The sequence below is a fragment of the Protopterus annectens genome, chromosome 10.part0 (genome assembly GCF_019279795.1).
Source record: "Protopterus annectens isolate FY-2018-M chromosome 10.part0, PAN1.0, whole genome shotgun sequence".
Lineage (NCBI taxonomy): Eukaryota > Metazoa > Chordata > Ceratodontiformes > Protopteridae > Protopterus > Protopterus annectens.
The window spans coordinates 675,417,320-675,430,482 of record NC_056744.1 but is presented as its reverse complement, the minus strand read 5'-3'; the positions used below and the strand labels follow the sequence as shown (position 1 = coordinate 675,430,482).

Genomic DNA, 13,163 nt, shown 5'->3' with positions numbered 1-13,163 from the left:
CATTGCACATCAGCTACAGCAGATACATGCATGCAAAAATCTGCTCATTTTCTTAACAGAAGATTTAAAAAAAAAAAACAGGCTAAGAAAAATGTGCTTAACAGTCTACTGAGTAAGCATGTTTGACTTGCAATCCTTAGTCATCAAAGTGTATTTTTTTTACTAAGAACTTAACTGCTTTATAGCCTTTGGACTTTGTCTGAGAAAATAGTTGTTCACTAATCTAACATTTATAGGTACTGCATGACAGTGCAGTGAACCAACAATCCTGTAAGCACTGTCAGTATCCAATTACTGTATGACCAGCTCAGGTTTTATACTGGAAAACCACAAAACTGGTACAGAGTAAGTTGCATTTGTTGTTCTTTTCTAGATAACATATTACTTTTGCAATTAGAATTGATGTTAAACTTTGTATTTGAATCTATGTTTATTCTATTAGTGAAACGAAAATGAAGGACTGGAAATAACTTTGATTACATATAGCTAAATAAGACAGTGTTTTCCATTGAAAAGTGTTATTATCTTATTGGATAATTATATATCATCTGTTATATGATATTATTGCAGTTGTTTTTGCCTTATTGTTAAATACTTATATTTTTTATTTATATATTTATTTATTTTTATTTTTTTTTTTTGCTTAATTGCTATGCAGGTTCCAACAAGCCAGCAGAAAGAAGGTGTCTATGATGTGCCAAAAAGTCAACCAATAAGTGTAGGTGTGCTTTCTGTGCTTGGTCTAATAATGAGAAATAAATACTTACCTAAAGCTCTGTGCATGCAAATGTGAACTGAATCAGAAGCCTGGTGCTTTCTTATTTACTCCTAAACTATAAGGAGACATAATGTTTTCAGTTAATACTTACAGTCTTAGAGTCAAATATATATATATATATATATATATATATATATATATATATATATATGAAATGGGCTATCTGTACATGTCAAACAGAAGTTGATTTTTTTATTTATTGTGGATAAATATGAAATTTAGAATACATTTTATTACATGGGTATTTAAATACTTAGTAACTATTAAATATCTGAGGTTATTATGGAAAACTGAGCTGCTATATATTATGTGTTGGTCTTTCTACTGTGTAGCATACAAAGAAACTTAAGAATTTGGTTGTGGTTAGAAACACGTTATATAAACTGTGAAATAATTAAGTATCAGTCATTATTATTTTGATACTAAAATAGATCTGATATTCATTTATGAAATGAATTTGAAATCATGATATGAACAGATGTAGCCTCTTTGAAGTATGCTTTGTATGAATGCACGGTTATATAATTGCAGTACTTTAGTCAGCTGTAAGGTATATAAAACTTGGCTAGCTCATCTTTACCTTTGGAGTCATATTTTTGGGTGTGTATACATTCATTTGCGTGAGAGTTGAAGAGAGATAGTGTATGCAGATGGCTAGGCATCGTAGCGTCCTCATGATCACTTACCTTGTATCCTTGCTGTGTTTCGCAATGTTAGTTTTATCTGAGATTCTTCCAGTAATTCTACAATTCCACGTGGTCTGTTTCACAGTTATGTGTTCAAGGACACATTTGCTGCAGTAAAACAGATGGTAGATTACTTTACAATTAGCAGTGAAAAGAAAGACATCCATTTAGCTTAGAAATATAATTTTCCATTGCCTTTTCTGAATTTTCAAAAGCTTAATGGGAAGAGGAGCTTCTCCCATGACACTGATAAACTGAAACCTGATACCTCATGTTACAAAACAAAGGTGCTTTTGACAGAACTAAGCTACCTCTTAGAGCCACGTATCAGTTTCACATTGATAATGTTTTGCAGAGGTCACTTCTAACATGCATTCATTTAAAAATACAACTAAAATAGATATAATGTGGAACTACTGTTCCTGTTTAAAAGCTTATAAATGTATATTACTCAGGTTCAGTACAGAGAGAAAAGAAATGACATATTAATTATTTAATAAAGCAAGCAATCAGCATTAAAAGCCCAAAGACCTTAATTTAGTTCTATGAGAAAATTGTTTCAAGTACATGAATTTGCATTGCCAGGTTTTATAATGAATGTTATATTACGCAGTTATGGTATAATGCTGTGTTTTGCATATGAAATATTGAACTGCACAAAATACTATAAGACAGTTTGTCGAGCAGTAACTGAATTCATTATGATAACTCACTTCATGCACAATGTTTGAGTGAAACTGAATGTAAACCATATGTAAAAGAAAATATTTTAATTTCTCATGGTTTTCAGAAAGTCTGCTCAGCACATCTAGCTAAAATGAGACTTCCTTTTTCAGGAACAGATTAGAAATTACTTCATAAAATCCTACAAGTATCTTTGTGTTCTTACATTCAGGATGGCCTGTCTACTGTATTAAAACCCTAGAGAGTTTAAAGAAGAAAACCAAACAGGGTTTGGATTTCATCCACAATCTTCTTTCATCTTTTAAACTGCAAGAAACATGGGTGTGCATACTGTGATGGGAAGCACCATTTTGCTAGTTTAATCATTGAATAAGACTAAATTGAGCCTCTCACTAGTGTGTTATTAATATCTATATGTATTATTTTGTATGTTGGACATAACACAATAACAGTACAAATGCATCCAACCAGTAGTAAGATCAAATCATGAATATAGACTTTTTCAAAGCTAAATAGTGTTAGAAGTGGCCTATCAAATCATGAAAATCAAAGGCTGGAGCACTGGTGTGGACTCGTATAATGGTTGTGGTTCAACGAATGCCGTTTTCATAAAGAAGTGAAACCATGTAGATTAGCTTTTCATATCAGAGATGACATAATCAACAATAATGCTGCAGGAATTATATATCTAAAGAGAATTGCATTCATATTTTTTATTATGACAAAGCAACTGGAAATGGGTGCAAAAAGTTTTATATATGCAACTGATTCATTACACATGCATTCCAAAGTGCATTGTCTGCAACTGAAGGACCTAATACACAGCTATCTATCTGTATGTGTATGTATGTATAATATATATATATATATATATATATATATATATATATATATATTTATTAGATATAGGTATTTATATATAACATGCGTGCTATGATTATTTATGTTAACAAATTCTACAAGATAATGTAAATTTACCTTTTTTCTTAAGGTGACATTATTTGTTAGCTGTATCAGGTTGAATTTCTTTATGACTGGCATAAGTGCTTGAAACCTTTGTCAGAAAAATATTAGTTTTCATAGCAGCAGACATTAATGTTATATAACTATAATACAACTGTTATGCAATATATTTAAAGAAAGGTATCTGGCTTTATTTATTGTACAAACTGAAAACAATGCTGATTGTGTGAGTGCTTTCAGTACTGTGGTGGAAAACTGATCAATGTATCCTGATCAAAGAGAAATTTGTTGTTGCAACCATAATGCATAATGTACTGCAAAGTGTTCCCACATACTGATGACAAGTTAATAAAACAAAAAGAGGTAGACACAGAATATATGAGAAAGGTTATCAAACTGCATAATGCAAATGAGATCCAAAATTTTGGTTGCTGTGTAGCTAAATAGATTCAGAAAAGCTTAACTGAGAATGTTATAAGGATATTGAAAAAAATCATGCTATATAAGTTAAACCTGAAGCCATAAGTAACTGCAGAGTTATAAATCATTCACAAAAGAAATCAGAGTTTAAATGATAGATTATCCAGCTATGTCACTGAAATATACAGTCTTGTAGAATATTATAAGTTTAGAGAAGTTTGGCTGAAATATTAATAAAAATGTGACAAATAAGATGGAAATATACAGTAATGATTAGTATAATAATAAAGTAACACCAGACAATAAAAAAAGTTAGTCCTTTGAGTTTCCCATGGGAACAGCAACAAAAGATGCCCCATCATTAAAGTATTTGCTGATTCAAGGAAACTATCACAAGTTGTAAAATGTTTACCAAATGTACTGATTCCAGCATCCTAATAAGCACAAGGCACTGGAAAATACTCAGAAAACACATAATACGTTCACCCTTTTTCATGTCCTCCTCATTCATTTCAATACAAGCATAATGTTGACATGAAGAAATGCATGCAGGCCTACTTATGATGCTATATCGATCTTCTATAACTAAAAAAAAAAAAAAACTTGACTGTGGAGTGAAAGACAGAACCTCACATGACACAGTGGTGTTTTTGTTAATTTAAATTTGGAGAAGTATATTACCGAGGGGGTATATTGAAAAGGTAAAGAGTACAAAATTCCTGGGTGTACACATATCAGAGGATCTCATGTGGTCAGGAAAAACAGCCAACTGGTCAAGAAAGCACACCAATGCCTCCACTTATATTTATTTTTTTTTTATGAATATAAACTTCAAAGACTTGAATTTTGGTCCAAGATTTCAGAAATGTTGAATTTTTGTTTAGTTTTGATATTTGAAATTTTGATATTTTAAATTTTGTAAAGTATTAGTAATTTTAAGCTTGAACAGTCATCATTTTTTTTCTAATTTTGTTTTTCACCTTCTTTAATTTGCATTTTTCAACCTGATCATTTAGCCTTAACAGATGGTTTAAGCATATTAGTCTCAACTGTTAGTATGCCGCGGTGGTACGGCGGTAGCATTGTTACCTCACAGCAAGAGGTTCTCCCGTTCGATTCTCGGCTTGGCTTGGGAGTGCTTTCTGTGTGGAGTCTGCATGTCCTCCCCGCGGTTGGGTAGCATTTGAAAGACATGCGTGCGTAAATGGGCATGCCTTCGTTGAATGTTGGGCATCAAGCTGGCACCTCGGCGTTTCGTAAAAATCTACTGCCAATCATTAGCAGACCGGAGTTCCGCTGTGGTGACCCCTTACTGGGAAAAAGCCAAAAGACAAATGACAAGTCTCAACTGTTAGTACATACAGTATATAACTGTATTTTAATTGTATGTTTGTACTTTGCATTAGTCTTTCTTAAAAAGAAAATTTTGTTGTAAATTAAAAAGGTTTTACATTTTGTTATGCTATTTGTTAGACTATTTATTAAGGAATTGTCTTACCTGTATTTTATTGACTATACAACTAATACAAATTTCCTTATGAAGAATCAAAAATCAAGCAAAAATCTTTCAACAAGAGATTACATTGTATTGATCAATCCTTCCTTGTAATTTGTCTCTCTTCATTATTACATTCAGTGGTGCTTAGTTTTGGAATTTATAAATTGAATATCCATGATTGTTTTCTAGTGACACTTCCTGGGTTATATTAATTGATGATGTTGGACAGTGCAGTGGTAGCATTGTCGCCTCACAGCAAGAGGTTCTGCGGTTCGATTCTCGGCCGGGGTGCCTTCTGTATGGAGTCTGCATGTCCTCCCTGCGTTCGTGTGGGTTTCCTCCGGGTGCTGTGGTTTTCTCCCACATTATAAAGACATGAGTGTGGAGCATTTCTCCCTGGGCCTCTGCTAAAAATTGGCTTTGTTCCAAGTCGGGCTTTCCCAGTTAACAAAATGTTAAATAAATAAATGTTTTAGACACACTGTATTTAATTTTACATTATTCATATGCAAACTGTTGCTTATTTGATCAGCTTTGTAGGATATCAGCTTGCTATTATAGCCTATATAGTTACATAGCTGTGAAACTCCAAAGTCTCAGATAGGTTATAACTTTAGTGAAATGAAAATAAGGCAGCTGTGGATGATATTACATAATAATCATGTAGTTTTCTGGAGAGGGAGTAAATTCACAACTCCACTAGGAAGGAAAGAAGGAAGAGCTACAAGGACTTTGTCATGTGGGCTTTTCCGGGACCAAAAAATTTTTAAATTTGTTGTCAGATGTAATACAAGAGAGAAGGAGACAAACTTCTGAAGAAAGTATTATAATAGTTTGTCCAGTCTCACTATAATGTGAAGCAGAAAGCTAAATAACACAGAATGCAAAAGAAGAGGAGAAACAGCTAAGTCATTCTTTATATACGTGTTGCAGTTTCGGAATAATAAAATATAGTAAAATATTCTACAGAAGGAAAGGCAGAAATGTTGTACTTAGCAGGTAGATCATCTTTACTTTAAAAAACTATATACAAGTGCTTTCTTATTTTTGCAACAGGACCTGCCTTCTTTGTCAGGAATTTATTGTCTACTTTGTGGAATTTATCTATTCTTTGGAAGAACGCAACCAAATCATTAACCAGAATATGGATAAAGTGTGGTTATGTGGAAGAAGACTAAGATAAAATGCAAAAAGCACAAAATAGAAGTTCTATGATCGAAAAAAAGCAAAAATAAATAAGATCAGTAGGTGGTGTAGTACTATAGCATGTTTCATATCAAGGAAAATGTGTGACAATTTGCATCTCCAGAACCAGAAAATTCATGGAAGTTTGCTTATAATAAAAAATAAGGTGTTATAAAAATTACAACATTCCAGATATATCTAACATGAATCCTATGTTTTTCTTTTCATTTATTTTCCCATGCTAGACAATCGTAGAGAACATGAAGGACTACAGGGGCCTGAAATTAAATTAACATGTATTAATAGATGGCTAACGCATTTAGTTTTCTGTCTTTTAAGTGCAATGGTTATGAGATGCAAAACAAAAGAGTCTAAGTATGGATCTCTCTTGATGAAAAAGCTCCAGCAGATCTTGGGTTGCAGTTTCAGATTTTACTTACAATATGTGCAGCTGCACTGTTAAGAAAGTAATAAATCATTGTAATACTGCAGTTACTCAGTGATCCCAGATACAGTGAGCATTCTGTTCTGTTAAAGAGAATTCACTAAATGGTAAATAGAATAACAGACAATACCAAAATCGGAGTATGAACACTTCTCAACTAAAATCTCTTAGCAGCACCCAACTGATGTTATCATTATGAAGGGAAATTAATAAAAAATACAGTCCACTGTACTGAAGACTTCTTTCAGTTATATAAATATTTACAATTTATTGCCATTTTATTTAGTAATTGTTTTCCTTCTATTTATCTCTCTGTCCCTTTCTCTAATCCATCAATGAATCAGTACAAATTCCGAATCTAAAGAGTTAGAAGAGAAGAAGTAGAAAATATGAATATTTTAGCATGAGAGTGCAGAAACATTAAATCTGTTGGCAGATGATTACAGTATTGACCACCTAGTTTGCCGATTATTTTACATAATTGTGTGGAGTTGAACAATATGAATGCACCGTGCTCACTAATGTGACACCCAGATTACAGGATGCCACCCATTGTCACAATAGCCGGCAACAATGGGGTATGAATCCTTCCACTACCTACAAAGGGTGAAGTAATCACAAGAAAATACACACGTTATTTCAGTAACTAATTTACAAAGTATAACCTGGCCCCATGAGCATAAAGTGTATGGTCTTCTAAAATCCACATCCAGACTGGACTGCACACAGTACAGTTAAACAGCTAACTCTTTAGCCAAGCGCTCCTATAGGTCCCATTTTTACCACTCTATCGGTGAAACAATATCCTCGTTATCCATGGTAACAGTCTTTCACATAAGTATTATTTTAAACACACACACACACACACACACACACACACACACACACACACACACACACACACACACACACACACACTTTATTCCAGTGCAAGTTCCAGCTACAGCTAACCTGGTGTCATTTCAGATTTGTTGATAATGTTGACCTTCCCTTTGTTATGAGCACAAACCTAGATTAAAATCTTGGTACTTACTTAATAGCTGCAGTGCCTCAGGGTTTCTGCTGTACAGTATTGGGCGAGATTATGAGTGGTGTTAGGATATATTACTGTACTCCTAATTCTCTGCAGCTGACCAAAGTAAAGTTAAGGACTGCCATCATCTTTGAGTATGTTATGGGCATACAAACAAATGGTGGATTCCTCCTCATTTGCCATCCACTGAAAATGTCAGACCATTCCCTCCAGGAGTTCACAGACTTGCTCATTAACCCAGTGCTGCTAAATCAATGCTTGTTAGGTTGTGTGACTTCCGCATATGGGTCAATGATGTGTCCATGGCAGAGGCTCATGATTTAGTTTCTATCATGAGGTTATTTGGCTTTGCTAATATGATTACTTTTGTTACTAATTGGTTTGCAAATCAGCATCACACTTACAAGCGATCAGCATATACAGACATAACAAACAGTAAAGGAACAAAAGGGATGCTCCAGCTAGCAAGTAAATGCCCTTAAAACAATAAGTCTGAACCTACCAGTCTGGTAAAGTCTTAGTCATAGGTGACTCCACAGTATGACTCACAGTTGCACCCTTCCTCAGGGGGCAGGGTGAGGGCAAGCTGTCCTTGGCATGCCCTGATCTGCCATGTCACTAGAACAAAAAATCCCTTCTTCCAGGTTATGCATATGGCTAGGTCATTGCACATGTGTGAGCAGTCAACCCACTCCAAATGGGAGGACCTAGCACTGACCCTGTAAACTATAGACTTATAATCCTCACTAGACTTATCTGTAAATGCAGTGGAGTACATCATTGTGGAACTTATTGACAAGGACATCACATTATCCAAAGAGGCTCTGCCTACTCAACTTAGTGGATGACTTTGAACAAATTATAGATGTACTGTATGTAGGCAAATCAGTCTGCACTACTTAACTCAGCCTGGCTATGGCCTTTGATACCATTCCATATTTTGGCATTATAAACAAGCTAATCAAACTAAATGTAACCCCATATGTTGTCCAGTGGATAACAATCTTGTTTACTGAGAGAATCTAATCTCTTAATGGAAGATGTGTACTCTCTTAAGTGTTATTACTAGTAGTGTCCCACAAAGATTGGTCATTGGTTCACTTCTCTTGCTATCAAGGCTAATATTAAGGGCCTGTTGATGACTGGTTTTACATATGACTGCAAACCTTGTATTATCATAAACACTCCACCTGACTTAACGTTTTCCAAGAGGGCTTAACACTTACAGACAAGTGGTGGCTGGTCCTTGCCTTAAGTTATATGTCAAGATATGCTGTATTGTGTCCTTAGGGGAAACACAGACACCCATGCACATACCACATATATGACACTCCTTTGAAAATTGGCACGGTTATTATGGACCGGAGCACTTTTATTGACATTGAACTATCCTCTAATCACCTTGTATATAATGTAGTTAGGAAATTATTTTATCTAGACAAACTGACAAAATCCCAATCCATGTTAGGCAGAGCCCCTCACTGACCCTCTTCAAGAGAAATATTGACGAGTGGATGGGAAATCGTAAGTTTACCCCTGGGATCTCTTCTGTGTCCCTGCTAGACAGAGGCACAGTAAACTAACCTTAAAAGGGCCATCTTCTGTGACCTACTATACAGAGGCACAGTCAACTAATCTAAAAGGGTGGCAAAAGCCAAACACACTCTGGCTAGGCTTATAAATGCCCTAGGGCAGATAGCCTAGTATCAACCTATGAACCTGGGGTATATCTTCTAGGTCAATAGAAGTTATCATATGTCTCTTCTCCTCCATCATCAGATCCATAATAGAATATAATGACATTTTCAGTATGTACTTTTTTAGCATACGACTTGAAAATCTGCAACATTTCCTCTGGAAGATAAACAAGCATATCCTCCTTGTAATGCACAGACTGTCTTAAAGCACTTTCTTTCTACAAATTCTTGAGGTGGCGCCTTTGCCTTGCCTACAAAGCCTAAAAGGATCCAGTCCTATGCAGCCTGCTACACTTCCACAAAATAAACAGTACCCAAAACACTGACTCAAAGGAGCTAAACTTCCACTGCAGCATAAATAGGACCTGCTGGTGAGGTAACTGTCACTTTCAAAGAATCCTCCTTTGATGGGCTACAGTTCCCTTAGATGTAAAACAAAGCCATGACCCTTTTTATTTACAACCTGGATGGGAAAGCATAAATTGACCCCTTGTCTGTCTGCTCAAACCCTCACTGAAAGGAGAACAGAATAAGTAGTATTTATTTAAGTCATATGGTACTAATGACCTGAGATCTTGTGACTAGGCTACAAATGATCTACCCAATTAATAGCTTAATATGAATCTTTGAATAATACTTTTTGAATTTTAACTTGACTCAAATTACCATGTAATATCTTATTACTATAGCCAGTACTCTGCTAGGACCAACAAATAATGCTAGCCATATTTTCTGTGCTTAAAGTGAGATTCAGAAAACCTTTTAGTAAGGATCAATGTGTAGAGTGGCTAAGTGAAAACTAAAATGAGTGGCTGCAGTTCTTAAAATCTAAAGGTTAAACACAAGTAACACCAAACAGCCCTGGCTACTTGTGATTAGTATTCTAGCATCCAGACAAAAGACAAATGTGTGTGTCTGAATATTAAAAAATGAAATTCCCTGCAGCCGTTGATGTGTTTGTCACAAACAGCACAGCATATTGCACATTGTGTCATTAATGGGTACTTTGTGTAGGGGCATTTTTCTCAGGACAGGTCCTTTCTCAATAGTAAATATTTCTGGAATTCAGTAAGTCTTCATTGTGCCATGCTTCGGAGTGGTTCAAGCACCCCAGATGATGTTTCTGCAATGTCAGATTGCAGACAGTATCAGCTCACCCAATGAGAGAGGGCTACCCAATGCCACTGTGTAGAGTAACAGTGCATACCATCCGGATCATTACATGAGTGTTTCATTTGTATCACTGTAAAATCCAATATTCAGCTTAGTTATATATCCCAGCTTTGCAGCATTCTTTGTTGACATACAGTGCTAGCGTTCTCAACCCTGTTCTTTGTACACTGGTCAAGTAGTTTCTCACATGTAAACATTATAAATCCAAAGTTCTTATGTCACTCCTTTTGCTAGAGATTTCTAAACTGTTGACATATTTGGTCCACAATTCAAAAACTCTGTTCTGTAAAATATATCCTGTGTCATATGTCTGACATTTATGCATAATATGATGTGCTTACCATATTAATGTAGAATGCTAAACAAAATGATTTACTGTTACTTCATATGAACTATAACAGTCCTAAATGTGTACCTTATGGCAAGCATTTGCAAGCATTGCAATTTTCCTGAGTTGGGATATTGCAGAATATTTATGTTATGGCATGCTGTACAAATGGAATTATGCAAGTATAAAAGCAAGGAAAATGCAAATCTATTGTGATCAATAAACTTATTTATAAAAATCGTATTGGTGTATGGAAGTATACCAAATATTATATGTTTTTTTTTTAATTGCGCAGGCACATTTAGCAGAATATCTTACTTCATTCTGCCAGTAACAAGTTTATCTATTTAAAAAGACCTAATTTTTGTAAAGTGAGCACTCCGTAAAGGAAATGGAATTATACTGCTAGTTTAAGGTTAGGACCTCTATGCATGTCAAGCAAATTTGGCTCTGTCGCTTTCTCTGTTTACAATAAGTACTTGTTTTACAGTTGTTAATTATTATAAATGGAATGCTAATAATGTTCAAAACTTTATCAGTGAAGTAATATTAAAGGAACTATAATTTGATACAAGAGAGGATAAAATAATTTCCTATAAGAGATTTATAAAGTTACAGATAGTCAACATCTCAGTCTTCCATACATAGATGTACATTAACATAATTTTTTCAGATGCCAGTATTTCCGTACATGCCAGTCAATATAATAAATTTAGTTACTCATTGAAATTTGTATTTGATGTTCAGGAGCATAACATAACAGACCAGTGTAAAATGCAGAATGAAGGCTGTATTGGTATTGCACTGTAACTAACCTTTCCTTCCTCTATGGCAGGAAAGCCAGTTTGGGACTCTGTCACATATTCATTTGTACTTCAGATAGGCTAGCTGCAATGCTCATGCAGTATTGACATATCACACAAGTTCCTCATCATCTTTTCTCAATTGCATTTTTCTACCTGCAAGACTGAGTGCACTGTGGGTTGTAACATTATCCAACTTTTGCTTTCCGATGCAGTGCTTTAATTGTATAAAGAAACTGTACACAAGCCATTGGATTCCTGCTGTAAGGCCATTGCACACTAGCTAGAAAGGAATAAAATAAGAAAAAGCTTGCAAAGAAGAAAAAAAACATTGGACAAAGTAAAGACTGAAGCAACTGTACAAAACAGCAGTATGGAGATAGTAAAAGAGTTCAGAAGTGGGTTATTAAGCAGCAACTTAGTCAGAGACTCAATATAACTGATTCAGAATATACCACTGCAGGCAAGAATACCTCATGTAGTAAACTCTTGCACCTGGTCAGTGAAATGCAGTTCTTTAAATGTTATACAGGTCATTGTTTTTTTTAGATTATATATTTTTAATGGGGATAGTACATAATTACATATTTTATTATTAGGAAACAACTGCAATATTATCTCTTAATTAAGAAAACCCTTGTTATCTGTTATCTGAGTATTCATTTGTAAGTTTATGACTAAGAATATTGTTTCATTTGCAGATTAAGGAATGAAGTCTGGGATTCAGAAATAGTCCAACAGGTGCTAACTGCTAAGTCCAAAAGAATCTAGTTCCTTGGCAGAGGAAAAATGATTCAGAGAATTGTTTAACTGCAATGCGTAACGATCTTGTTACTGAATCATTTGAATGTCTGTGAATTGTGTGGCATTACCACTAGTGCTAATCTGCACTTCCCTGTAGTAATCACCACTGGTGGACCATGCATCTCAATGGCACAACCACCCCACTGTTTCACTTCCCTACGTACATTCAGACTCAAACACACACGGACACATGCACATGAAAACACACACACACATACACTCAAACTCTGGCATTCTTCTGCACCTGTCAACTGTGATGAGTTTATGAACATCGCTGATGCTGCCTTTTATTTTCTCCTTATCCCTAATAAATCATGGATTATTACAGTCAGTGACCGATGCCAGACATAAGGCTTTCATTCATCTTATTGTTCAGAAAATGCATTATGATGCCCTTGTACAATGACATGTATAACATTTAAAGAACTGCATTTATGCCCTTTCAAAAGTCAAAAACACAGCATCAATGGGGCCAGATGGTGTCCCAGGCTGCGTCTTGCATGAACTACAGAACTAACTAACCCTCAACCTAAACACGCTGTTCAACCTCAGCCTCTCCACAGGCTACATGCCCATAGAATGGCACACAGCAATAGTTATTCCGCTCCACAAAGGAGGGGCCACAACTGACCCTGGTAACTATCGCACCATAAGCCTGGTCTGCAA

At 35.1% G+C, this 13,163-nt stretch overlaps 1 protein-coding gene across 6 annotated transcripts in view; it reads left to right on the top strand.

The window, feature by feature from the left end:
- Window positions 1–13,163, top strand: part of DAB1 (DAB adaptor protein 1) — a 2,980,230-nt gene that overhangs the window by 2,585,142 nt on the left and 381,925 nt on the right. For all 6 annotated transcript variants that reach the window (XM_044085518.1, XM_044085521.1, XM_044085520.1 and 3 more), the window contains one exon: window positions 659–718. In XM_044085518.1, coding sequence (XP_043941453.1) covers window positions 659–718 — 60 coding nt within the window. The remainder of the gene's footprint in view (window positions 1–658; window positions 719–13,163) is intronic.